The sequence below is a fragment of the Sus scrofa genome, chromosome 18 (assembly GCF_054392235.1).
Source record: "Sus scrofa isolate SSC_HxYL_T2T_F1_AM1 chromosome 18, Sscrofa_HxYL_maternal_Yorkshire_Landrace_v2.0, whole genome shotgun sequence".
In the NCBI taxonomy this organism is placed as follows: domain Eukaryota; kingdom Metazoa; phylum Chordata; class Mammalia; order Artiodactyla; family Suidae; genus Sus; species Sus scrofa.
The window spans coordinates 14,246,780-14,273,072 of NC_139400.1; the positions used below are offsets into that span (position 1 = coordinate 14,246,780).

Sequence of the window (26,293 nt, forward strand, 5' to 3'; positions counted from 1 at the left end):
ATTACTTTGTCTACAACATAAGACTTAACTAATATACCTTTCAATTTTCAACTTCTAAAGATTAGGAAAAACTGCCTTTTAAAAACACCGTGGTCAGAGTTCCCATCGTGGCTCAGAGGTAACAAACCTGACCAGTATCCATGAGGTTGCGGGTTTGATCCCTGGCCTTGCTCAGTGGGTGAAGGATCCGGTGTTGCCGTGAGCTGTGGTGTAGGTTGCAGATGCAGCTCAGATCCCGCGTTGCTGTGGTTAAGGCTAGCAGCTGTAGCTCCAATTAGACCCTTAGCCTGGGAACCTCCATATGCCACGGGTGTGGCCCTAAGAAGCAAGTAATAGTAATTTCTCTAGGAGAACAGGTATAGAGATTAATAAATGGACAAAAAACAAAACCACAGATTAAATACACGTTAAGACTTCTGAATGCACACCCAACTATTAATTACAACTATACTTTTTTTCCCTTCTTTTTATGGCCACCCTTGTGGGATATCAAAGTTCCTGGACTAGGGGTCGAATCAGAGCTACAGCTGCTGGCCTTACATCACAGCCACAGCAACACCAGACCTGAGCCACATCTGTGACCTATGCTGCAGCTTGTAGCAACATGAGATCCTTATCCCACTGAGCGAGGCTATGGATAGAACACACATCCTCATGGATACTCTGTTGGGTTCTTAATCCACTGAGCCACAGTGGGAACTCCTACACCTTTTAAATTCTTCTACAGAAATATAAGGCTTCTTAAAGGCTTTTTATTCATTTTTGCTTATTATTTTTGGCTGCACCTGCAGCATGAGAAAGTTCTGAGGCCAGGGATCGAACCGGCATCACAGCAGTGACGATGCTGGATCTTCAACTCTGTAGGCCACCAGGGAACTCTGGACTTTGGATATTCTGAATGGGTATTATTCATATCATAGATTATGGTAAATAGGTACTCATTGAGGACAATCTGTTGATAGTCAAAGAAAATTTATAGAAAATACAATATCATGGATGAAAATTATACCCAGTGTACACAGTTAATAATTAAACATGCCGAAAATATTACCCGAAATGATATTTCTAAATTTTCTCCTCCCCAGATATCCATGCCACTGTCATACTGTCCAAGTTCATTGAAATAGTTTCTGTTCATGGCAAACAGCCCTCCAGCCATTGTAGGTGACCTAGAAAAGGAAAACAACTTGTTGTACCAATTCTAGAGTCGATTATCTACTGTGTTTATTTTTAAAAAAATTCAGTTCAGCTTTGGAACATTACTAATAAAAACCAGATTAACTATTATGAAACATTTTATTTAATTTATGAGGGAATGAGTTGGGCTCCATAACTTAATTTTCCAGAGCACTAAATCTGGAAAATGAAGGCTACTGTTCTAAGTTATCAAAAGTACTTTTCAAAAATTGTAACTACTGTTGACAGAAATCCACCTAAATTATTTAATTCCTTTTGACACTCTCAGAGCCACTAGGACAAAGACTAGACGCCAGGGCCTGCCAAGGAGAAACGAGACAAACCCCACTCTGAACTGGACTCAAATGTGTTAGACCAGTGATTCTCAGGGAAACATTTCACTAACGCCTGGAGACATTTCAGCCATCACACCTGGGGGGGGGGGGGTTGCACTGGCATCTGATGGGTTGAGGCCAGGTGTGCTGCTAAATATCCTCAAGTGCACCCGAGAGCCCCCACAACGAAGAACGGTCTGGCCCTAAAGGTCAGTCCATCCTGCCACGGTTGAGAGACACTGTCCATGAGAGAATCTGACATAGACTGCTTCCCAGACTCAAGCCAGCTTCCTGTCACCTCACTTCCTGGGACGGCATCGGGGGTTGTGGAGTCGAGTGTCCTGAGCCGCCTGCCAGAGAGAAGCAAAACTCTCTGCAGGGAGAAAACATCACCCCTGGTAGGAATGTTTCTGTAATTTTTCATATAGGATGTCTGGTATTAAAAATAAACAGGGAAACTAATAAATAACTAAGTAATCAGGAAGATAAACCACATGAAAGGAAAAACTAAAGAGAAACAATCCACAATAGAAACAGATGTGTCAGGGTTTCAAGTAACAGTGTTTTCAGGCAGAGACTTTAAAGTAACTGCCCAATATGTTCAAGCATGAAAGATAAGACTGTGGAGTTCCCATCGTGGCTCACCAGAAACGAATCTGACTAGCATCCATGAGGACGAAGGTTCGATCCCTGGTCTCGATCAGTGGGTTACGGATCCGGCATTGACGTGAGCTGTGGTGTAGGTTGCAGACGTGGCTCGGATCCCGCACTGCTGTAGCTGTGATGAAGGCCGGAAGCTATAGCTCCAATTTGACACCTAGCCTGGGAACCTCCATATGCCACAGGTGCGGCCCTAAAAAGACCCAAAAAAAAAAAAAAAGAAAGAAAGACAGAATTTGGCAGATAATTAGATGTCATCAATAAAGAAACCAAATTTATGCCTATCTGAAAAACTTCTGACAAACAAAAAAATGTAAAGAAGCCAATAAAAAGAGATTATCCTCAAGAGAACAAAAATAAGATAGCTGATAACTTCTCACCAGACAGAGTAAAAGCTGTAAGGTTCTGGAATACTATCTTTAAAGTCCTGAAAGAATATACCTACCAGTATCAAGTAAAATTATTCTTCAAAATAATGATGAAATAAAGACATTTTCAGAAAGAGAGGACATTTTCAGAAGGTTCAAACAAAATTGAATTATAGTTTTGTCTGGATATATGCCCAGGAGTAGGACTGCTGGGTCATATGGTAATTCTTTCTTAATTTTTAAATTTTTTTCTTTATACCATTTCTAGGGCCAATTCTGCGGCATACGGAGGTTCCCAGGATAGGGGTCTAATCAGAGCTGTAGCCACCAGCCTACACCAGAGCCACAGCAACACCATATCCGAGCCGTGTCTGCAACCTACACCACAGCTCACAGCAACGCCGGATCCTTAACCCACTGAGCGAGGCCAGGAATCGAACCTGCAACCTCATGGTTCCTAGTCGGATTCGTCAACCACTGAGCCACAACAGGAACTCCATGGTAATTCTTTTTTTAAATAAAACAAAAGAAATGCAGAAAAGCATTCTTTAGTCAGAATTAAAATATATCCTAGTAGTTCCCGTCATATATATATCTCCTAGATGGCAGCTTGGAGATGCAAAAAGGATAAAAGGTAGGATAAATGGGGAACATATGGATAAACCTAAACAAATAATGGTTATATAAAACATGTCTTCTTGTAGGGTTAAAACACACACACACATTTCAGCAATATAACGTGAGAGGGGATAACTGGAGTTTGAACATCCTGAGATCCCTGCAGTATCTGGAGAAAGTACCAATTTATATCACACTCTGCGAAGCCAACGATGACGGCTGTATTCTCTAAAGTAACCACTAACAGAACAGTATGTGAGAATGGATAATGTCTAACAATGGGGTGGCAGCTGGGAATAGAATAGTAAGTCAGGACTTGGATCAAATGAAAATAAGAGGAGAAAAAAGAAAATAGAACAGATAGAAAGAAAACACTACCACTGTAATCATAAACACAAAAACATATTATTGAATGTAATTAAATAATAAGCCCTAATTAAAAGACAAAGGTCTCCACACTGGTTTAAAAATAAAACAAAAGCAATTACATGTTGCTTATAAGGGACTCATAAAGATAAGACCATGGTTACAAAAACTGACATACAATGAAACAGAATAGAGAGCTCAGAAATAAACCCAGACACCTATGGTCTTTAAATCTTCAACAAAGGAGGCAAGACCATAAAATGGGAAAAAGTCTCTCCAGCAAGTGGTGCTGGGAAAACTGGACAGCCCCATGTAAATCGATGAAGCTAGAACACACCCTCACACGATGCACAGAAATAAAACGGCTTACAGACTTAAACGTAAGACATGACGCCATAAAACTCCTAGAAGAAAGCATAGGCAAAACATTCTCTGACATAGTGTTTTATTAGGCTAGTCTCCCAAGAAATAAAAACAAGTATAAACCAATGGGGACTAATCACATTTACAAGTTTTTGCACAGCAAAGGAAACCACACTCAAAACAAAAAGACAACCTACGAAATGGAGGAAATATCTGCAAACAATGCTACTGACAAGGGCTTAATCTCCAAAATATACAAATAACTCATACAACTCAACAACTAAAAAACAAACACCCCAAGTGAAAAATGGGCAGAATACCTGAACAGATATTTCTCCAAAGAAGACATACGAATGGCTGGCAGGCACAGGAAAAGATGCTCAATATCACTAATTATTAGGAAAATGCAAATCAAAACTATGAGGTACCACCTAATACTGGTCAAAATGGACATCATTCAAAGTCTACAAATAACAAATACTGGAGATGGTGTGAAGAAAAGGGAATCCTTCTATATGTTAATGGGAATGTAAGGTGGTCACTACAAAAAACAGTGTGGAGGTTGCTCAGCAAACTAAAAATACAATTACCATATTGGGGGAAGGAGTGGGATGGACTGGGAGTTCGGGATTAGTAGATGCAAACTATTACATTTAGAATGGATAAGCAATGAGGTCCTACTGTACAGCGCAGGCAACTACATCCAATCTCCTGGGACAGACCATGATGGAAGACAGTATGAGAAAAAGAAAGCACGTACATATGCATATGTATATACGACTGGGTCACTTTGCTGTACAGCAAAAATTGACAGAACATTGTAACTCAAGTATACTTTGATTAAATATCTTTTTTAAGAAAAAAGATTTACCATATGATCCAGCAATCCCACTCCTGGGCATATATCCAGACAAAACTGTAATTCAAAAAGATACATGCACCCCCTATGTTTATAGCAGCACTATTCACAATAGCCAGGACATGGAAACATCCTAAATTTCCATCAACAGATGAATGGATTAGGAAGATGTAGTACATATAGACAATGGAATAGTACTCAGCCATAAAAAAGAACAAAATAATGCCATTCACAGCAACATGGATGCAACCACGGATTATCAGTCAGAAAGTCAGAAGTTGGAAAGAGGATAATTACCACATGCTATTCATTTATATGTGGAATCTAAAATATGGCACAAATGAACCTATCTACGAAACAGAAAAAGACTCAGAGACATAGAGAACCAAGGGGGAGAGGGAAGGGAGTAGAATGGACTGGGAGTTTGGGGTTAGTAGATGCAAACTATTTATAGAGTGGATAAACAACAAGGTCCTACTGTATAGCCCAGAGAACGCTACCCAATCTCCTGAGATAGACCATGATAGAAAATTATTTTTATTTATTTATTTTTTTTGGAAAATGGTATTTTTTTAAAAAGAATGTGGAGTCCCACTATGGCACAGGGGAAATGAATCTGACTGGTATCCATGAGGATGAGGGTTCGATCCCTGCACTTGCTCAGTGGGTGGGGGATCAGGCATTGCTGTGAGCTGTGCTTTAGGTGAAAGACACAGCTTGGATCTGGCGTTGCTGTGGCTGTGGCGAAGGCTGGCAGCTACGGCTCCGATTCTACCCCTAGCCTGGGAACTTCCATAAGCCATGAGGGCAGAACATAAATATGTGTAATGACTGAGTCACTTTGCTATACAGCAGAAAATGGCACAACATCTGTAAATCAACTATACCTTAGTATAAATAAATAAATAAGACTATGGAAAAGACTGACAGCAACAGAGAAAAGTTATACAATTAACTCCTAATCAAAACAAAGATGGAATAGCCACATTAATATCAGACTATAAAGTGAAAGTTTCACTATTCTAAAAATACAGCATGAAAGACAATTTATAATGATGAATGGTTTCATTCACCAGAAGATTTAATAATTCTAAATCGTCATGCATGTATCAACATAGCTTCAAAATATATGGAGAAAATATATAAAGAACTACAAGGAGAAACAACACACAACTGTACGGGGAAATTAATATACCATGAATAACTGACAGAACATGTGAATTAAAAATTAAAAATATAGAATATTTGAATAACACCAAAACTTGACCCAATGGATAAAGAATCCCATCTTTAACAATTTCAGAAATATAGATTCTAGGAGTTTCTGTTGTGGCTCAGTGGTTAACAAATCCTACTAGGAACCATGAGGTTGCAGGTTCGATCCCTGGCCTTGCTCAGTGGGTTAAGGATCCGGAGTTGCCGTGAGCTGTGGTGTAGGTTGCAGACGTGGCTCAGATCTGGCGTTGCTGTGGCTGTGGTGTAGGCTGGTGGCTACAGCTCTGATTAGACCCCTAGCCTGGGAACCTCCATATGCCGCAGAAACGGCCCTAAAAAGACAAGCAAAAAAAAAAAAAAAAGAACATATTACGACTTAGTGATTGTATGAGCATGAATCCATCCTAAAGTCTTAATTATAGAAAAGGCTCACGTATTAAATGCTCTTCACAGCACTAGCACTCATATTATCGAAGAACTGAAATACGTGAGCGACCAATGCAGTGAGTGTGGGATCTGACACAAACAACACAGCACAGGGTGTCCTATGCAGCGTCACCCCAGGGTGTTGGGATTTCTGCCTTTCTCACTGACAAAGAACTCCGTGAGGGTGTGGACCACTCTCCACTTATAAATCTTTCCTTAGGCCTTGGCAGAGTACACAAAACAGACAAAACGAGTTAAGCCAACACTTTTCCTTCCTGCAAAAAAAAGAAATGATCTTTTAACATGCTTTCCCTTCCGGGAGTTTTTCCCATCGCTGGGAGAAGTCTTACTTGATTGGTGCCGTGGCTCCCTCCGGCCCTTCCAGCTCGGAAAGGGGAACAAGGTCCCACCTGAAGTGCAGCCCCCAGTTGAAGCCCCCCCGCACCACGGGGGAGGCGCTGTAGGCGAGCGTGTCGGCGCTGATGATGTCGATCACCGGGCACACCACCGTGTGCCGGTCCTCCCGGATGGCGGCCAGCAGGGGCTGCAGCCACAGCACGTTCACCTCACAGTGGCTGTCCAGGAACACCAGGACCTCACCTGGGGAGGCAGACGACAGGGGCCCTGAGAGCAGCACGGCGCCAACGAGGTGCCGCCACCCGCTCCACGGAATGACGATTTACGGGGCGTGAAAGGTAACTGCCACCCTCCAGCGCCACCAATTAAGCAGCCCTTGGAAGCCTGTCAGCCAGGAATTCGGCCCGAAGTGCACTGGCATGCCTGAACCATGTCTGCAAACACCACACGCGACTCCTGAAAAAATGCAGACCGTTCCCATGCTCCTCAGAAGAGTCGAAGTCTCCTTGTACTTAGAGCCAGGTACTGAGTGCGGTGCAAGGAAGGTGGCCAGCTGGGCAGCTCTCTCTATGACGATGACTGCACTGGAGATAAGTTAGCATGCATGTCCCTGCCTTAGTAAACAGAGAAGAGACAACGTAACTCCCTCTCACTGGGGACTCAAGAGACATGACAGCAACGGTTGGGTTATGGCTGCGACACAGGACGTCTCGGGAGTGGGAAGCATGCCCTCCTCTCCTGATGTCAGTGACACCCCCTCTCCTTGGATTCATGCTTGACTGCTGCACCCTCATTTCTTTTTTTCTTTTTAGCGGCCGCACCCGCGGCGTATGGAAGTTCGCGGGCTACGGGTTGAACCGAAGTTGCAGCTGCCGGCCTACCCTGATCCAAGCCACATCTGCGACCTACGCCACAACCTGTGGCAACGCTTTTTCTTCCATTTCTCACCTTTCCTTTCTAATTCCCCAATTTTGCTGGCCAGGGGATAAACTTCTAGTTAGTAAAATAAAAATCACAAAGATTTTTAACTCCTCTTGATAAATGGGAGCAGGAATGAGTTTCTTTGATAATTCCAGATTTGATAACTTAATGGTTATTCTGAACGGTGGAGTCTCATCATCAGATAGCATTACTATTATTCTAAAGGTTTACCCATGAAATGTATTGATAAAGATTTTACATGAAGCACTTAAAGCAGTGGGTGCATCCTGTTCTCAATGAACGATGCACTCATTCCACCAGTGGCGAAGTTCTCCACGACACCAGTGAGTGAGCCGTGCCCTTCAGTGTCCGGCAACAACCTAACGAGGATGCGGCTCACAGCTGTCACTTAAGGACAGAGGCAAGATGCTCAGCCTGTAAGCCATTCAGGTGAGGTCAATTTGATCAAGGTTCTTTGGAGGAGAGAATATAATTTTTCTTAATTCTAAAAATGCCACTTTTTTCAATTAAAGCCAATGCAACTGTAAGTGAAGATTACACATGGCACAAGATAAAAACTAAGTGACTACTGTTATCTGAAAAAATACTCTCAGTAACAGTCCACTGTAACATGATCTTGCCATTCCCTACAAACACCTCGCAGGTCTCTCTTTGTCTTGTGCCTTCAATAAGTCAAAACAGCCAAGACAGTAAGTCTTTATCTGACTAGAACTCCAAAGGAGAAAAATCATTAAGCCTTGAATTCAATCTCCATGAGTACAGACTGGATGTAGGGGCTGCTTCTCATTTTTTGTGAATTGCTTCCATTCACTGCTGGTTTAAGAAAAAGGAGGGGGGTAGGGAAAGCAGGATTCTGGCACAACCAGGGAATGGCCCCTATCAAAGTACCCGAATTCTCCAGCCACCTTCGTGATTTTTTTTAACCACATCCAGGTACTACCTGCAATATTAGATGCCTTATATTTTAAAACATATTCACTTGTTTACATAAATGTATTTTAAAAGGTTTTATCATGATCATAAAAGAAAATCAGGATCGCCAACCTTCCACTGAGGTAACTGTGAAGAGAAAAACATTTGAATTGCTACAACGTATCTGAAGAAGAAAAGCGGACCAGCGAGAACGCTGGAGTTTATCTCCTTGGAGCCTCCTGTGCTTCAGGACAGCAGGGCTGGAGTTATGAAAAGCCTTTCCCAAAGGGAACAAGCCTCGTCTCTCCTACTGGCTAGGTCCACCCTGACACCACTTTCCACAGACGCTGCAGGATCAGGAAAGGCTCCAAGGACAGAGCCCTCGTTGCCCAACACCCAGCAAGAAACACCAACAGGAAGGTCTACCTGTCGCGTGGGCTGCTCCAATCATTCTTCCGCGAATCAATCCCTCACGCTTTGTATTTCTTATTACTTTGATTTTTCCAGTGAGGTATTTTTGGATGTATTCATCTAGTTCTCCCTTCAAATCATCTGAAAATGAAGAGTACTTTAATTGTTCAAACCACATGAGACATATGCACAGACACTTTACAGACACTCTAAAGTTATCAAGTAAATATTATAGAACCTTCTGCTTTACTTTAAAAGAGTATAGGTTATCCTGGAAGGAAGAAAATGAGGGGTAAGAGCGGGACTACCAGCCTAGAGGAATGGTTACTTATGGTAGAGACCCATTTGTCTCTCCATAGCAACTAGCACAATGCTTTGCATAAAGAACGTTTGAAATGAAGAGTATCATGAATGAACGCTCAGCTGACTGCATGGAAATCAGACTTAAAACAAAGAAAATGATATGGAAATGTCTTTTGTTTCAAAGTACTTTATTAAGTCCTACTCCATCTTAGAGTAGTTGAGAAACAACTGCTTTTTTGTGTGTGTGTCTTTTTAGGGCCACACCCAAGGCATATGGAGGTTCCTAGGCTAGGAGTTGAATCTGAGCTGTAGCCGCTGGCCTACACCACAGTCGCGGCAACACCAGATCCGAGCCGTGTCTGTGACCTATACCACAGCTCACGGCACCACTGGATCCTTAACCCATTGGGCAAGGCCAGGGATCGCACCTCTTTCCTCAAGGATGCCAGTCAGATTCATTTCCGCTGAGCAATGATGGGAACTCCGAGAAACAACTTCTATTGCCCTCCCAGGAATTACATAATAGCAGCACCTTTAAATGGGCACTAAGTACTTTTTATAAATGCTAGCTCATTTACCTTTAAATTTCATAACTTCAAAGATCATATAAGACCATAATAAGTAATTCCTTTAAATGATCATGAATTTTCCCTGTTGGATAAAATACCCAACTCAAAAAAACAAAATACAAGTTGATTTTAAAAAAAATTCAACACAGTAAATTCTAGAATTACAGTATTTAGTCAATCTTCTACTTGGTCAGGATTCAAATTCTCGTTTTTTTAAAATCATTTCTTTTTTAAATTAAATTTTTTCTACTTCTCCTGTGAGATTTCAACATCTGTCCAGGTTTGAGAATTTTGCTCTCATTGGTCTCAGTGTACATTTCCTCATTTTGTATACTTAAGTATATTGGCAGACTAATTCTGTTGTTCACATATGAGAGGTGCTTAAGAAACACATGGATTGTGAAAAAATATGTAACTGATATACAATTTATCAGTGTATCTCTGCAGCTTACTGTAGCAAAAAGAGCAGAAGGCATGGCATTGGGTGCACCAGGGGTCTAACTGCAGCCACCACTTATGGACTATGGGATCCTAAGCAAATTACTTAACGTTCCTCCTCTGTGAAACAGGGATACAACCTCTCTCACAAGATTGAGGACAGCTGAATGAGTAATGTAACAAAAGGCCCTCCATCCTGCTGTGGGTACATGAAATCATTCTTGCAGAATTTATGCCGAATTAAAGAATGCTGTGTGGAGTATGTCCTGGATCATAAAGTACTGGTATTCAGAGATCATCTAAGACCTATCCGAATGCAATCCGCTTTTATCTGGGACAGCTGATGTAACAGACTTACCAGATAAATGTAAGCCAAACTACGCCAAGCGAAAAAACCCTTTTATAAAAAACCCTTTTTTTTGCTTTTTAGGGCCACACCTGTGGCATGTGGAGGTTCCCAGGTTAGGGGTCAAATCAGAGCTATAGCTGCTGGCCTAAGCCACAGCCATAGCCATACAGGATCTGAGCTCAGTCTGCAACCTACACCACACCTCATGCCGACACCAGATCCTTAACCTACTGAGCAGACCCAGGAATGGAACCTAGTCAGGTTCATTAACCGCTGAGCCATGAAGGGAACTCCAGAAAAAAGCCAATCTTGAAAGTTCAAATAATGTAAGATTCTGTTTATATAACATTCTTGAAACGACAGACTCATAGAGATTAGGGTTGCCAGACACTGGAGATGGTGTGGGAAGGGAGGTGGGTGTGAGCAGAGGTGTAAAGCGGGAGGTCCCTGGGGTCACAGAGTGGTCCAGTCTGTGCCTTAACGACAGAGGTGCTTACAGAAATCTACTTACGGGATAAACTGACAAAAAACTATACACTCACATTGCACCAATGTTAAATTCTGGGTTTATTGTTGTTTTTTTAATGGCCGCACCTGTGGCATATGAAAGCTCCAGGCCAGGGGTCAAACCAGAACTGCAGCTGCTGTTCTACGCCACAGCCATGGCAAACACCAGATTGAGCCCTGTCCATAACCTACGCCACAGCTTGGGGCAACATGGGATACTTTTTTTTTTTTTTTTGTCGTGTTTCTTGCCATTTCTTGGGCCGCTCCCGCGGCACATGGGAGGTTCCCAGGCTAGGGGTCTAATCGGAGCTGTAGCTGCCGGCCTAAGCCAGAGCCACAGCAATGCTGGATCCGAGCCGCGTCTGCGACCTACACCACAGCTCACAGCAACGCCGGATCCTTAACCCACTGAGCAAGGGCAGGGATCGAACCCGCAACCTCATGGTTCTTAGTCGGATTCGTTAACCACTGCGCCATGACGGGAACTCCCCAACATGGGATCCTTAATCCACTGAGCAAGGCCTGGGATCGTATTCACATCCTCACAGAGACAACAGGTCCTTAACCCACTGAGCCACAACAGGAACTTCAAATTCTGGGTTTTGATATCTTACCTGAATTGTTAATTTTTAATTTTACTTTAATTATGTAACCAATGGAGGAAAGCCGGTAAAGGGGGACTCAAGCCTTCTTTGTAACTTACTGTTAATCCATAGCTATCTCAAAATAAAAAGATTTATTTTTTTTTGGCTGCACCTGCAGTATGAACAAGTTCCCGAGCCAGGGATTGAACCCTTGCTACAGCAATGACAATGCCAGATCCTTAACCACTAGGCCACCAGGGAATGCCAAAGTTTTTTTTTTTTTAAAGGTAAGCTAAGGGAAAAATTTCAAGGGCCAAATTTGGGTGGCACAGTCTGTAGACAGATTATAAAGATAATGCAGTTTCTTTGAAATTACCCTATAATCAGGCATTTAATTGTGACTGGCTCTGCAACTGCGTGTGTGAGGGCCCCCCTATCCACTCCACAGTGAAGGGTCAGCTGTGCGGATGTGCTCAGTACTCCAGCGAACAGCAGCAGAGATCCCATATTGCCAGTTACAACCTTCCTTACCAAAGTCACTGTCATCATCCACGAGGATAATTTCGTGAAGAAGCCGGGCTGGCGTGCGGTCTAGGACACTGTGTACTGTCCGGAGCAGGGCAGACAAGGCTTCATTGTAGAAACAAATAATAACACTAGCGACTGGCAGATCCGTCCGGTAAGACTTGTCTTTACATCTGTAAAAACCAACACGGGAAAAATCGGACACTTGCTCACATTTTAGGTTATTATTCTCTCAACACTAACTGCCCTTGTTCACTGCTCAGCCTCTTCGACATTAGACAACAATTTTTTAAAAAGCATTTAAGAAAACAATGTGGTTTCTTATTTAAGAATTTTACAGGGTGGGGCGATGCTGAGGGTTTGGGATGGAAATGCTGTATCATTGTACAACTATAAATGTAATAAATTCATTGAGTAATATTTTAAAAAAAGGAATTTTACATTTGTTTGTAATTTCTCCCACCAATACCTGCTACTCTGTTTTCAAGTCAACGTTTTAAAAACTAGAATTTTTTCTTTTTTTGGTACAGCAGTTACATTAAAAATATATATATATACATATTTTATAAGTTTTTACCGGAGTTCCTGCTGTGGCTTGGAGGTAACGAACCTGACTAGTATCCATGAGGATGTAGGTTCAATTCCTGGCCTCACTCTGTGGCTTAAGGATCTGGCATTGCCATGGGCTGTGGTTTAGGTCAGAAACACAGCTCAGATCTGGCATTGCTATGGCTGTGGTGCAGGCTGGCAGCTGTAGCTCTGATTTGAGCCCTAGCCTGGGAACTTCCGTATGCTGCAGGTGCAGCCCTAAAAACAAAAAGAAAAAAAAGAAAGAAAAAGCTTATTTAATTATATGCTTTTAGACCTCCCTCCTTTTCCCCATGATTTTAAATTTCAAAAGAAACACAGCAAGCTCTAGAATTTTGTTGGTACAATCTCAGACAATGTGGCTTCAAGCAAAATAAGAGTAGAAATGTATCTTAATTTTTCTAGTAACCTGGGAGTTCCCCTCGTGGCTCAGTGGTTAACGAATCTGACTAGGAACCATGAGGTTGCAGGTTCGATCCCTGGCCTTGCTCAGTGGGTTAAGGATTCGGCATTGCCGTGACCTGTGGTGTAGGTTGCAGACGCGGCTCGGATCCCACGTTGCTGTGGCTCTGGCGCAGGCCAGCAATTACAGCTCAAATTCGACCCCTAGCCTGGGAACCTCCACATGCCGTGGGTGCGGCCCTAGAAAAGACAAAACAAAACAAAAAAACCCAAAAAACAAAGTTTTTCTAGTAACCTGAATAATGAAGCCTAACATTACCACCATCCCCAGGACATTACACTGGCACTAAAAGCACTGTGTTATTTAAATGATTAGCAGAAACTAAGGAACATACGCTGCATTCCTTGTATCTGGCACATCTCTATGGTAGCCCAAGCGGTTACTAATAAGCATATTGAAGGCATGTTTCTGATACCCCAAGTCTCTCAACTCCTGATCACGTTCATTAAAAATCATACCTGCAAAACAGTGAAGTCACAGTCAATGCATTATATCTGGAAAGGAATACGACAATGACCATTATGATATTATGATCTTAAGAAAATCATGGGAGTTCCCATCATGGCTCAGTGGTAATGAACCTGACTAGCATCCATGAGGGTTTGATCCCAGGCCTCACTCAGTGGTTTAAGGATCAAGCGTTGCCGGGAGCTGTGGTGTAGGTCACAGACGTGATTCGGATCTGGTGTTGCTGTGGTGTAGGCCAGCAGCTGTAGCTCCGATTGGACTTCTAGCCTGGGGACTTCCATATGGCATAGGTGTGGCCCTAAAAAGCCAAAAAAGAAAAAAAGAAAATCTTGACCCTGGGAGTTCCCATTGTGGCTCAGCAGAAACCCAACTAGATCCATGAGGACATGGGTTCAATCCCTGGCCTCATTCAGTGGGTTAAGGATCTAGCATTGCCATGAGCTGTGGTCATCCATATGCCACAAGCGCAGCCCTAAAAAGCAAAAAAACAAAAAAACAAAAAAACCTTGACCATAACTTCTTATAACCAGCAATAGCCATGTTCCTCAAATCTAGTTTGTCTCCATTTTCAAAAAAGTCAAGGTTAAAGTCAATTTTTCAGTTTAACTCAAAAAGCACGTGTACCTTAACCATAAATGACACTTGCTCTCTAACCATAACATGAAGACTATTTTCAAGAGAAAAACTTACCTATGACCAAGAAAAATGAGATACTGATTTTTTCCATAAAAGCAATAGATTATAGAGCCCCATATGGACCTTAAAAGGCTCTAATTAATAGCAAGTTTTTATTGTTGTTTTATTTTTTTAAACTTTTTTTTAAGCAGTAAGTTTTTATATGAACCCCTCTCCTAAAAAAATCAGAATACCAATAAACCTTTCTATAAGAGTCTCTGGTTCCAGACTTTAATCAGCTACACAGTCAAGAAAGTCCTTAACAGATCTAATCTAAATCACTGTAATTTAACTTCCTTGCCCTAGTATTGTCCGAAATCTCACCTTTTTCTAGAACAATAAAGTCTCCTTTATCTTTTTCTTTCTCACATAAAACTTTTAGCTGCTCCTCACAGAATGATGCCCTTGTAACAGTTATTTCGCAAAGCCTGGTCATGGAAAACTAACTCCACTGGACATTAACAGATGTTACAAAGAAAAAAACATTTCACAAATAATTCAGGGAAATATTGCATTTTAAAAGTGAGTAGGTTTTGTTTGTTTATTTTAATGACAGGATAACTCCAATCCTTTAATAATGTCCATTTATGGACACCCAGGTGTAAGGGGGTGAAATAGAAAATGCAGTGTTTCCCCAACTTATTATTTATCTCTGTGATTTCTTCTCAGGCTTTTATGGTTTTAGCTCGTATATGTAGTCTCTGTTTCATTCTGCGTTAACTGGATATGAGGTGAGGGATCAACTTCATTCCTCTGCACGGGGCTCTGTCTAGTTGTTGCAGAACCATGTGTTGCAAAGACCATTCTTTCCATACTAATGGCTCTTGGTGCTCTTTTTGAAATCAAGTGACTGCAGCTGTTACTGACCATAGACATTACCTGACCACAGATATCATAGGGTTTATTTTTGCACTCTGAGCCTATACTCTGATCTACATATCTGTCCTTGTGCCACTATCACACTGTCCTGAATACGGTAGCTTTGCAGGAAATTTGAAATAGAGAAGTGTGAGTTCTCCAACTTTGTTCTTTTTTAAGACCATTTAGGATATTCAGAGTCCCTTGCAATTCCTTATCAATTTTAAAATCAACTTTTCCATCCTGTAAACAAGATACTGGAATCTTGATAAGGTTTACTTTCAATCTGTGGATTGTTTTGGGTGATACTGACATCTTAACGGTATTCAGCATTCCAATACATGGACCTAGAATGTCTTTCCATTTATTTAGGTCTTTTTTTTTTTTATTACTTTCAATAGTGTTTTTTAGTTTTCAGTGTACAAATCTTATACCTTGGCTAAATTTAGTCCTACGTATTTTATTCTGATTCCACTGTGAAGAGGATTATTCCCTTAATTTTATTTTTCAACCATTCATTTCCAGTGTACAGTAATACAACTGGTTGGGTTTTTTGGGCTGTTTTGTTTTGTCTTGTTTTCCCTTTTTAGGGCCACACCCACAGCATACAGAGGTTCCCAGGCTAGGGGTCCAATCAGAGCTGCAGCTGCCAGCCTACACCACAGCAACAGCAACTCGGGATCTGAGCGGCATCTGTAACCTGCACCACAGCTCATGGCAGTATCAGATTCTTAACCCACTAAGTGAGGCCAGGGAGCAAACCCTTCTCCTTATGGATACTAGTCAGGTTCGTTAACTGCTAAGCCATGACAGGAACCCCATAACTGGTTTTTGTATGTGGATCTTGTACCCTGCAACTTTGCTGAATTCATTTATTAGCTATAATATTTTTTTAAGTATTCTTTAGGATCTTTTATAAAGAATGCAGTTTTTCAGTTAGGCAATCTGGGTTTTTCACTTTTTTTTTTGCCATTTCTTGGGCCGCTCCCGAGGCACATGGAGGTTCCCAGGCTAGGGGTCAAATTGGAGCTGTAGCCGCTGGCCTACGCCAGAGCCACAGCAACGCGGGATCCGAGCCGCGTCTGCAACCTACACCACAGCTCACAGCAACGCTGGATCCTTAACCCACTGAGTGAGGCCAGGGATTGAACCTGCAACCTCATGGTTCCTACTCAGATTCGTTAACCAATGAGCCACGACGGGAACTCTGGGTTTTTCACTTTAAATATCTACAGTTCTCTCACTACTGCTTTCAAAGGCAAACATAAAGTTCATTCAGAATGGCAAATCTACTCAGCCATAAAAAGAATGAAACAATGCCTTTACAGCAACATAGATGGACCTAGAAATTATCATACTAAGTGAAGTTAGTCAGATAGTGCAAGACAAACATCATAGGATGTCACTTATACGTGGAATCAAAATAAAAGGGGGGGGGGGTTCCTGTAGTGGCACAGCGGAAACGAATCCAACTAGGAACAATGAGGTTGTGGGCTCAATCCCTGGCCTTACTCAGTGGGTTAAGAATCCGATGTTGCTGTGAGCTGTGGTGTAGGTCTCAGATGCAGCTGGGATCTGGTGTTGCTGTGGCTCTGGTGTAGGCCAGCAGCAACAGCTCTGATTCAACCCCTAGCCTGGGAACCTCCACATGCTGTGGGTGCAGCCCTAAAAGGACAAAAAACAAAAAAAAAGAAAAAAAAGGATACAAATGAACTTATTTGCAGAACAGAAACAGACTCACAGACTGAAAAATGTATGGTTACCAAAGAGGACAGGTTGGGATGGGCACTGGGGTTTGGGATGGGCATATGCCCACTGAGGTCTATGGAACAACCAGCCAATGGGACCTGCTGCATAGCACAGAGAACTCTATCCAATATTCTGTGATAACCTATGTGGGAAAAGAATCCAAAAGAGAGCGGATGTGTGTACATGTATAACTGAATCACTCTGTTGTAGAGCAGAAACGATTACAACCTTTGTAAATCAACTCTGCTTCCGTAAAACATTAAAAATGGGGAAAGGAGTTCCCGTCGTGGCGCAGTGGTTAACGAATCCGACTAGGAACCATGAGGTTGCGGGTTCGGTCCCTGCCCTTGCTCAGTGGGTTAACGATCCGGCGTTGCCGTGAGCTGTGGTGTAGGTTGCAGACGTGGCTCGGATCCCGCGTTGCTGTGGCTCTGGCGTAGGCCAGTGGCTACAGCTCCGATTCAACCCCTAGCCTGGGAACCTCCATATGCCGCGGGCACGGCCCAAGAAATAGCAACAACAACAACAACAACAACGAAAAGACAAAAGACAAAAAAAAAAAAAAAAAAAAAACCAACAGGCTGTTTGAAAAAGATGAGAAAGTACATTTTATGAAAACTAAAGTAATAGCTCCAGTTTCCTCACATAATTTTAAATACTTTTGACCTCACGTACTAGGAAAAGATTAAGCCCAAAAAATTGATTTTATCCTTTGAAACTATGATTAAATGAAAAAAAAAATCTTTTCTTAACATCCTTTATATTCTTTCAATCTCTCAAAAATCTCTTACTATCTTTTACTCCTAAATTACTTACTCTCTGATACTTCAAAGGAGATCAAAGTTCTTGAAGAGTTTAAAAGTTTTAAAGATAACCAAAACACTCATTTATTCCTTCAAATAAAATTTTCTGAAACCAGGACTCTAGAATTACAGAATTTAAAGATTCTTAATTCCAAACTGAACAGAATATGATTCTGGAACAATTAAAATTTTCTATTTTATAAATTCCTATATTTTATAAATATAGTCCAGCACCTTAATAATTCTTATAATTAGAAATCTTATTATATCTAAACTCAATGGTTTATGTTCTGTTTTAATTAATGGTGCACTTCAAAATATATCAAATACAGTCACTTTTCAACAATTTCTTTCCCTTATTAAATAATGCTAGCAATTAAAGTCTTCCTCCACAGATTCTATTTTCTTTCCAACCACTTAATTTTTCTTTCTTTTTTTTAAAACTTCTAATCTGGTTCTCATTAGTTTCTCCCAAGTCCTCATAAAATAATGAAGTCAGAACTGGAGAAAACAGAATATAACTCCCCACTGAGTCTGCAAAAATCACAGGCCCTCGACTAGTTCATGAACAAAACAAATTTGTGGGGAAAAAAATGTGATATTTTTTATCCTCTGAGCAACACATGACTTAAAAGATAGTTAAACGTCTAAATGCTTTGACAGGCCACTAGCAAAAATCAAACACACTTACCCAATTCAGGAGAGAATTTCGCATTGTCTTTTTCTGGATCTTCAACATGATTATCTATCACATCATCAATATTGTTTGATTTGAATTTCGATTCTAGTACGTGGCCTGGACCTCGAGTGAAACGGGGATAAAATTTTTTGGGGAATGGTCCATGCGGCCCAGACCCCTTGATGGGCACATTCTTAAGTGGCTGAGTCACTTCACTGAAGTTGAAATAAACAAAAAGCAAAACCGTCCAGGTTGCAGATGTAAAAAGGCATCCATAACAGAAATATCGAACTGTGACACTTCCCATTATAGACCTAGCATAGCTGAAGGGCCATTTTCAATTTCCTAAAAGAAAAAGAGCGATATGTTAGACACTTCAAGACGCTTATAAATCAACTACCAAGTTTATATTCAGTTTTCCAAACCACCAAGTAATACCTCTAAACTATTTACTTAGGACCCCTATGCATAGCATTATCCAGCAATCAAATATAAGAAGATATATTGATGCCACTGAATAAAAAAAATAAAAGCAGTCGACAATTAAAACCACAAGCCAATGTGTTAGTGCTCAGAAAACCAACAGCAGCAGATAGCTGACTTATTCATCTGCCCATGTTAATGGATACTTCTTCACCTTTGTTCTGGACTGCTTTCAGTTTGGTAACATTTTTCAGATTCTAACTTTTCATAAGAAAAATACAAGTACTACGTGTGTCATGATAGTACATCTAAGGTCCCTTCTAACTGTAAAATTACAAGACTAAATCTCTTAATCTGTTATTAAAAGATATCAAAATCTGTTATTAAAAGTCAGCAACTTGAAACAAGTTTAACTTTCCAATGAAATATTAAACCTGCCCTTGTATCTACTCTAGATCAAACAGTTACATTTCAAATTTATAACTGAAAGAATTCAAATAATTCAGTTTTCCCTCTCTTTATGATGTCAGAAAAAATATGACATTTAACAGCATTTTTTTCTTAAGCTTTCTGATAACATTTGGTCTTCACAGAGGCCTCACACTGCTTCCTGAGGCATTCTTTATAAAGAGCCCAATGCACATATAAAATAGTTTCACCAAACATTAGATCAGAGAAACACTATTTAAGTAATGTACATACAGAAAAAATCTATAAAGCAATACTATTTACATATTACTTATTTCTACGCTATGAAGTAATTTTTAAAATAATATTACCATGTCCCCCAAATCTGGACAAAGCAATACAGCATCAGTAAACTCCAAATATTAAGCTGTTTTGGGGAGTTCCCATTGTGGCTCAGTGGAAATGAATCTGACCAGTAACCATGAGGACTCAGATTTGATCCCTGGCCTTGTTCTGTGGCTTCAGGATCCACAAGGTATTGCCATGGGCTGTGGTGTAGGTTGCAGATGTGGCTCGAATCTGGTGTGGCTGTGGTATAGGCCAGGAGCTGCAGCTCTGATTCGACCCCTAGCCTGGGAACCTCCATATACTGCGAATGTGGCCCTAAAGAGACAAAACAAAAAAAAACTGTTTTCTGGGTTTTGCCATAAACCCAGAAGACGGTAAACAGCTCAATTCCTTAACTATCTGTCAACCAAGAATTATCAGTTCAAAAGCTTAAAAAACAAAAGAAAACACCACCACTACCCAGACAAAAACTCCCACTACAGTAACATCAAAGGGAAACGACTATATCACCATAACAAAGTCAGGCCCCAATGAAAGCACTTAGATGTGCACACAAAAATACCCCATCTTACTTAGAAGTATAAGAAAATGTTCTCTATGCAAGGTGAATGGAGCCATCAAGACAAATGAAATAACTAGAAAGCTGGAAACTTGCAACTTTGCAACAAAAATGTTACAGAGACCATTGCTGGACTCATTGAGGGGAAACATTAGATTTCAACTATAACAAGCATTATAACTTCCTACAGCATTTGCTTGGGAGTTCACCCTTTGGCATAGCAGTTAAGGATCCAGCATTGCTACAGCTGTGGCATAGCTTGCAACTGTGGCTCCATTAGATTCCCTGGCCTGGAAACTTACATATGCCCTGGGTGCAGCTGAAACAAAAAACAAAGAGCAGAAAACAAAACATTTACTTGGGGTAGGTAAAAAATAAGCAAGCATCAAAAACAAAAGCACTAATTCCTCAAGAGGCCATGAAATCCTTAAGACTAAGGGCACAGGCAGCTTTGACTCCATAAAGAACTGTGAATAGAAGCAGCCAATCCCTTCCTCAACTAGATAAGGAGATTTATACATAGACTGTTTTTCTCTTCCCCCTTTGACCTTTGACTCTTTGACCCTAAACACAGAAGGGAGCCGTACAAAAGGGGCAAACAGGGAAAAGCCAGCCAGTCCTTCCCCAATCACATGAAGACAGAAAATGCTCATCAAGGGCTCTTTTATCAAGCAGCTCTGGGCAAGAGGTGGATACTCTGATGCTTGGGTCATACCTTTTTCTATACCCCAAATCCCACCAGCATGTTGGGTGATGTCCAGAATCCTGCGAAACTCTAGTTTCAAAATGTCTTAATTCATGTTCCTCCTATAGCTTTCACTCACATTCTCCTTAACACACTGCTCCAGCCCTTGATTTCACCATCATCCAGAACTGAACGAACTTCTTAAACATTAAAGCCTCACTCTGATCACAATCCTGACTCCCCAGCTATGCTGTTCCTATCCATACTAGCAGCCACCAACTGGCATCCACTGGGGACTGGCTTCAAGGGCCCCTGTGTGTATCAAGTCCCTTATATAAAATGGTATATATTACAAACAAATACAGTTTGCCCTCTATATCCATGGGTTCTGCACCCAGTATTCAACCAACCACAGATGGCAATTTCAGTCCACGGTTGGTCAAATCTGTGAATTTAAAACCTGTGAATACCGAGGGATAACTGCATATTTACTGAAAAAACCCCACATATAAGTGGCCTCAGGCACTTCAAGTCCCTGTTGCTCAAGGGTTACTAGCACTATTCTTACTTACTTTTCCATCTCACTGCAGGCACTCAACCTTTTCCTTCTCTTAAAGCTTCTATTTTGTTTCTGTCCCCAGACACACATCTTTTAATGACTTTACTTCCTTCTCTACCCAGTTTTGAAAAGGGTGTTGAATAATACTAAAAAGTGTAAGTGCTGAGGAGAAAAAATAAAGCAGGGATGAGTGATATGAAATAGAAAGGGTATGGGAAATTGTGGGTAGATGGCGAGGGAAGGCCTCACTGAGAAGGTGATACTCGAGACAAGGACTGAAGGAAATAAAGCAGTGAGCACTGCACGTACCTGGGGAAGAGCTGTCCCTGAGAGGGCCGAGCAAAAGCAAATGCCCTCAAGAAGAAATGCGCCTAGCGGAGTCAAAGAGTGCACCACCGATCACATGCTGTGATCACAAGACAACCAAGTTAAAACCAAACGATGACAAAAAGGTAACTAGAAAACTAAGAAAATGTCCAAATGGGAGTTCCCATCATGGCGCAGCGGAAACGAATCCAACTAGGAACCAGGAGGTTGCAGGTTCGATCCCTGGCCTCACTCAATGAATTAAGAATCTGGCATTGCTGTGAGCTGTGGTATAGGTCACAGACACGGCTGGGACTTGATGTTGCTGTGGCTCTGGCGTAGGCCAGTGGCTACAGCTCTGATTCGACCCCTAGCCTGGGAACCTCCATATGCCATGGGTGCAGCCCCCAAAAAGACCCCCCCCAAAATATTGTCTATCTTACTGGATGCTTAGAGTTCAATTTAATACTTAGAATTATATGAGATAATATAGTAAAGCAACAGGCACAATGATTAACACACAAATATAATGATTTACACTAGACCAAGGTACTCTTCATAAAGACTGTGGCTACCTTTTGTTGCTGTTTCTCTGTTCACTGTACTCCCTTCACTTATTACGATAAACGGCACACAGAAGATGCAGAAAAATATCTTCAGAATGAAAGAATATAGTACAGATTCAGTGTTAACTTCCTCCTCCTCATTAGGTCTACATTTAAAATACAATATGGAAGATATTTATGACGCTCTGTCCCTTACAATGACCTACACATCCCTGTGCAATAGTCTGACTCTATCTCCCACTACTTCCCTCCCCATTCCATTTCATCCTAGACACAGATCTCCTAATGGGTCTTACGCACTGGTTCTTCCTACTTCTTAATACTTTTCATCCCAGCTAACTTCACGTCCAATGAATCTGTGCTCTAATGTTACCTGCTCAATAAACTCTACCTAGACTTCCATATTCAAACGGCAACTCAACCGCCCTCTTCCCTACTCCATGCAACTTACAACCCTCTTACAAACTACACAATTCCTTATTCATTCCTTTGCTCATTTACTGCCATCTCTCCCCTGCTAGAATGTAAGCTTCAGAGCAAGAGCTTTTTTTTTGTCTTTTTGCCATTTCTTGGGCCGCTCCCAAGGCATATAGAAGTTCCCAGGCTAGAGGTCGAATTGGAGCTTAGCCGCCGGCCTACACCACAGCCACAGCAACGTGGGATCCAAGCCGAGTCTGCAACCTACACCACAGCCCACGGCAACGCCAGATTGTCAACCCACTGAGCAAGGGCAGGGATCGAACCTGCAACCTCATGGTTCCTAGTTGGATTCGTTAACCACTGCGCCACGATGGGAACTCCCTCTTTTATATAATTAATCACAAATCTTCAGAAGCAAAGACTTCAGAAATGTTCTAGACAAGTCAAGAAGTTAACACCCAAATATTAAAAAAAAAAGTGGAAACCAATCAGATGCCTGTTATGTAAGAAAATAACAGGTTCTTAACTCCTTAAGGAAAGAAATTAAAACATCCAAACAAAAAAAGCTGAAAATTTCATCTAATCGCCACTAACAATGAATCTAGCATGTACACAATAAAGTCTTTGCTTCATACTGTTTGCCATTCCTTCTATATACCCATGACTTCAACATCCAAGGCTGAAGGCCTTTAAAAGGAGGGTCAAAGCAAACATTTAAGGTTAGTTAATACAAAACAACTAGTGACCAAACACTTTCAATCATAAACTTGAACAGTTAATAAAGCAAAAACTTTAGCAGTTAGATATCAATGTAATATATCTTTCAAAACTTACATAAATAAAAGGCCAACCACCTGTTTACATGAATTTTCAGCGAAAAGGTATAGTTTCATGTTTTCCTCTAGTCATGGTCTGGTGACTGCTCAGGAACAGGTGCCCTGTAAGCTGAGAGTTGGGGTTTTGCCAGGGAGGGACAGAGAAGAGGCACAGGGAAAGGTGTATGCTCTGTGCTGACTGGAATGACAGACCACAGATTTAAGCCAGATAAAGAGAAACGAGAGGATAAGGAAAAATGACGCAGGATGAAAAAATATGGATGGGCCAAAGGATCACAGGTGCTGGTGTGGCTGAGAGATCGCTGGAGTTACCTGCGAGAAAGAGTGACCTGGAAAGACTGACGATTATGGCTGCAGAAAGAGAAGCCAACATTCAGATTTTGGAGAGGCAGAGTTAATGACAGAAGAATCTTTTTCAGAAACAAGAACTGGAGACAGCCCCATGACCAACCTGCCTACAGTATAATATAGCATCGCTATACTTACTGTCAGCAAGCCCACTGAGAAAAGGATTATTTCCATCTTTTCAAACTCATCATGTTTAGCACAGAATCCCATCTTAACAGTTAACAGACAGCTGTGTAATTTTTTAAAGGGTACTTCTGTCCCAAAAGAAGTTACAGGACATGGTTTAGATTCTGTGCAACAAGAAACCTGAGAGTGTAACACGTAAGCAGAGCACATCCTGGGAGATAAAAGTTTACTTCGAAGGAGGAGGAGAGGAAGCAGAAGACAGCTAAACTGTTTACATCGTTTCATTAGACACTGTCATCATCATTGTACTTTTACTGAAGTACAACTGACAATACTGTATTAGTCTCAGGTATACAACTCAGTGATTTGGGACTTTGACATCTTACACAACGATCACCAGGATAAGTCCAGTTCAGTTCCCATCCGTCACCAAAGTTATTACAACATGACTGACTATAATTCTTATGCTGTACATCATATCCCTGTGACTTATAAGTGGAGGTTTATACCTCTTAATCTCCTTACCTATTTCATGCATAACCTACCCACCCATTCCTCTATGGCAATTACCTGTTTGTTTTCTCTACCTATGAGTCTATTTTGCTATGTTTTTTTAGATTCCACAAATAAATGAAATCTTTCTCTGACGTACCTCACTTAGCATAATATCCTCTAAGTCCATCCATATTGTTACAAATGGCAAGATATTGGAGTTCCCGTCGTGGCGCAGTGACTAATGAATCCGATTAGGAACCATGAGGTTGCGGGTTCAACCCCTGGCGTTGCTGAGTGTAACCCATATGGCGTTGCCGTGAGCTGTGGAGTAGGTTGCAGACATGGCTGGGGTCCAGCATTGCTGTGGCTGTGGTGTAGGCCGACAGCTGTAGCTCTGATTTGACCCCTAGCCTGGGAACCTCCATGTGCTGAAGGTGCGGCCCTAAAAAGACCAAAAAAAAAAAAAAAGGAAAAAGAAAAAACCCCAAAAAACCAAATGGCAAGATTTCATTCTTTTTAAATAGCTGAAAAATATTCCTGTGTGTGTGTGATCTTCTTTATCCATTTATCTAACAGTGGAATATAGGTTGTTTCCATGTCTTGACTATTGAAAATAATGCTGCAATGAACACAGCAGTGCCTACAAGCTTCCGAATTTGTGTTTCATATTTTCTTCAGAAAAATACCCAGAGTGGATTTGCTGCATTGTATGGCGGTTCTATTTTTAATTTTCTGAGCAATTTCCATACTGTTTCCCATAGTGGCTGTTCAAAAACCAAGCTTATTTTCACTACCATCAGCACCTACTGTTGTTATATCAAATATTCTTTGTGGCAAACTATTTAGGTCACAAAAGTCTAAAATCTCATGAGATCTCACTCAATTTAAATTCCTGCATCATCATCAGATTCGAGTGAAGGTTGTTTCTCAACAGCACAATAGTTGAAACTAAGAAGACACGTTTTGAGATGATTTTCATGGTAACCTTCTAGTAACAAAGAACATAGTACATACCATACTAAATTATGCTCCATAAAGTAGTTAAATTATGTAAAGTTCACCAAGACAATGCCTGTTACATAATGTCACTTTACAGATGACAAAATCATTCCATTAATTTTCTAGGCATAGTCTATTAAATGTACTGAACAATCCAACATTTTTATTCTGAAAAATCACTAAATAATCCTAAAGATACAGCTAATACTAGGAACACAGGAGGCGCTTTATCTGCCAGACACCATGCAAGGTGCTAGGTATTGATGTAAGTTTTGCTATTATGATAAAAAAATTTAAAAATATATGTGCTGAGAAACCAGAGCTGGTGTACTGAATTAAGAATGCTGAGTGAAGAGGCAAAGCCACCCACACGGAGGCAGGATGCAGCTCCCCTCAGTATCTGAGCTCTCATTTTTGAGAAGCGAAGCCCATGGGGTCATTTTGTTTGAAGGCACTATTTCAATTTACCCCCACAAAGGACGAAGAGTCATAAGACATTTATATACATCACACACACACACACACACACACACACACACACACACACACACACACACACACACACACAATGTTTTTTTTATTTCCAAGGCCTCACCTATGGCACTTGGAAGCTCCCAGGCTAGGGGCCTGATCAGAGCTGTAGCTGTCG

The 26,293-nt window shown here is 41.2% G+C and overlaps 1 protein-coding gene across 1 annotated transcript in view; it reads right to left on the reverse strand.

The window, feature by feature from the left end:
• Positions 1 to 18,743, reverse strand: part of GALNT11 (polypeptide N-acetylgalactosaminyltransferase 11) — a 34,505-nt gene extending 15,762 nt beyond the window's left edge. The window contains exons 1-6 of the mRNA XM_005654262.4: positions 18,579 to 18,743; positions 13,669 to 13,792; positions 12,290 to 12,456; positions 9,024 to 9,149; positions 6,737 to 6,986; positions 1,052 to 1,169 (exon numbers count right to left, since the gene is read on the reverse strand). Coding sequence (XP_005654319.2) covers positions 1,052 to 1,169; positions 6,737 to 6,986; positions 9,024 to 9,149; positions 12,290 to 12,456; positions 13,669 to 13,790 — 783 coding nt within the window. The 5' untranslated portion in view covers positions 13,791 to 13,792; positions 18,579 to 18,743. The remainder of the gene's footprint in view (positions 1 to 1,051; positions 1,170 to 6,736; positions 6,987 to 9,023; positions 9,150 to 12,289; positions 12,457 to 13,668; positions 13,793 to 18,578) is intronic.
• Positions 18,744 to 26,293: the final 7,550 nt, after the last annotated feature.